The 1,642-nt window shown below is 41.4% G+C and overlaps 1 protein-coding gene across 1 annotated transcript; it reads left to right on the top strand.

Moving 5' to 3' along the window:
* Positions 1–507: 507 nt before the first annotated feature.
* On the top strand, positions 508–1,242 carry SMCO3 (single-pass membrane protein with coiled-coil domains 3). The gene is given in 2 exon segments (XM_010212899.2): positions 508–1,018; positions 1,021–1,242. Coding segments are annotated over 2 exon segments (675 nt in total). The 5' UTR covers positions 508–537; the 3' UTR covers positions 1,215–1,242.
* The last annotated feature ends 400 nt before the right edge of the window (positions 1,243–1,642 follow it).

Here is a 1,642-nt window from a genome sequence, read left to right as displayed (position 1 = left end):
GCTGTGTCCACTCCAGAAGCCTTTGCAGTGGTGTATAAATCAGATGCTACTAGTTGAAGAAAATAGGCTGATGCCTGTTTAGAACAGGCATTTTCATGTTTTTGGATTATTTTAGATTTTGCAGATGAGATTCCTTAATGAACCAGTTCAGCTTCTACCACTTTCAGCTCCTAAGTGAAGAATGACACATTTTGTGCTCTTCTTTTTACTAACCTGCTAATTACATATTTGTTAGTTGCTTTCATTGATCTGAATATGCTGAAGTTTCAAAATGTCCCTTTCCAATTATTTGGCTTCAGTAAATCAAGTTCAATGGTATTTCAACATTGCAAAATTCAATAGGTGCAACTTTCAGGTCTGAAGACCCCAAACAACAATTAAGATTTCTAGACTTATAAACAATACTTTGGAATTTGATTTGCTAAAAAGAATCAGTGAGGCAGAGACAAAAAAGCACATTTTACTTCTCTTTAAGGGCTAAAGATCTAGATGTTAAACAGATTTTTTTTTTCTCTGGATGTAGCTTATTTCTGAAGAATGGTGCTGAGTGATCTCCTTTACCCAGATAACCCCAGGAGACGTCAAGAATTGATCCATTTGCACCAGGAGCTGCTTGACTGCATGTCCACAAATTTCCATGCAACAAATGAGCTGGCTGGAGTGCTGAATGAACACCTAGGGTGCACAATTCCCCATATTAAGATAAGAGAGAGCAGTACCATCAAGGAAAACTGTGACATTATCATTCAGGCAATGAGTGAGATTCAGCACCAAGTACAGAAGATTGATAGTGACATGAAGGAAAAGCTAGAGCCTGTGCTGTACCAGAAGCTGCATGATATCAAAGAGCCGGAGTTAGAGAAAATTGCAATAGCCCACAGAGTCTTTTCTGTTGTTCTTGGAGAAGCAACTTCCACAGCTGGGATGGTAGCTATCAAACTAATTGGCTCCAACTTCATAACTCTCACTCTTGGCAAACTTGTCAGTCTCCTTGCACAGATTGGGGCATCTGTCCTGGGGGGATCAGCATTGCCATTCTTGGGCTTGGCATTGAAATGATCCTCCACGCCATCCTGGGAGCCGTGGAGAGGAATGAGCTTCTGGCAGCCGTGAGAAGCTACGAGGAACACCTGGCCCAGTTTAGGGCTGCCTCCGAGAAGTACCAGAGAGCCATCCATGAAGTGACTTCCCTGGTGAGACATCAGGCTCAATGAACGAAGTTGGCGTTCTCGCTCCTGCCATGACAGCAACCGAAGCAACTGTGTCCGCTAAACGTTTTTGAATCATTATGCTATTTATTTTTCCCCTCTGTATTTGTTTATTTTTAGTCGTAACAGAACAAGAGATGTGACAGCTAAGGGAACTGGAACAGATACATAGCAGCAAGGAACTGGCCTAATGATGCTTCTGCAAGCAGCATTTCAAATACTTGGCACTTTCGTTCAGCCCTTCTCTGGAATGTGTTGTAGATAACAACCCTGAAACATAGCCACTATTAACAGCAATAACTTCACAGATGGAGCAGTAATGGTTAGAAAGCATGCTTTTTTTTTCTTATTGTGTTTCTATAGCAAAGTGAGATCGAGAGAAGACTATTTCAACTAACAAACTTGCATCATCATTGGAGGGTTCATCAGAACAA

The sequence above is a fragment of the Tinamus guttatus genome, unplaced genomic scaffold (genome assembly GCF_059628265.1).
Source record: "Tinamus guttatus ecotype Peru unplaced genomic scaffold, ASM5962826v1 Tinamus_guttatus_pri_ptg000472l, whole genome shotgun sequence".
In the NCBI taxonomy this organism is placed as follows: Eukaryota; Metazoa; Chordata; class Aves; order Tinamiformes; family Tinamidae; genus Tinamus; species Tinamus guttatus.
This window is presented reverse-complemented; position numbering and strand designations above follow the sequence as displayed.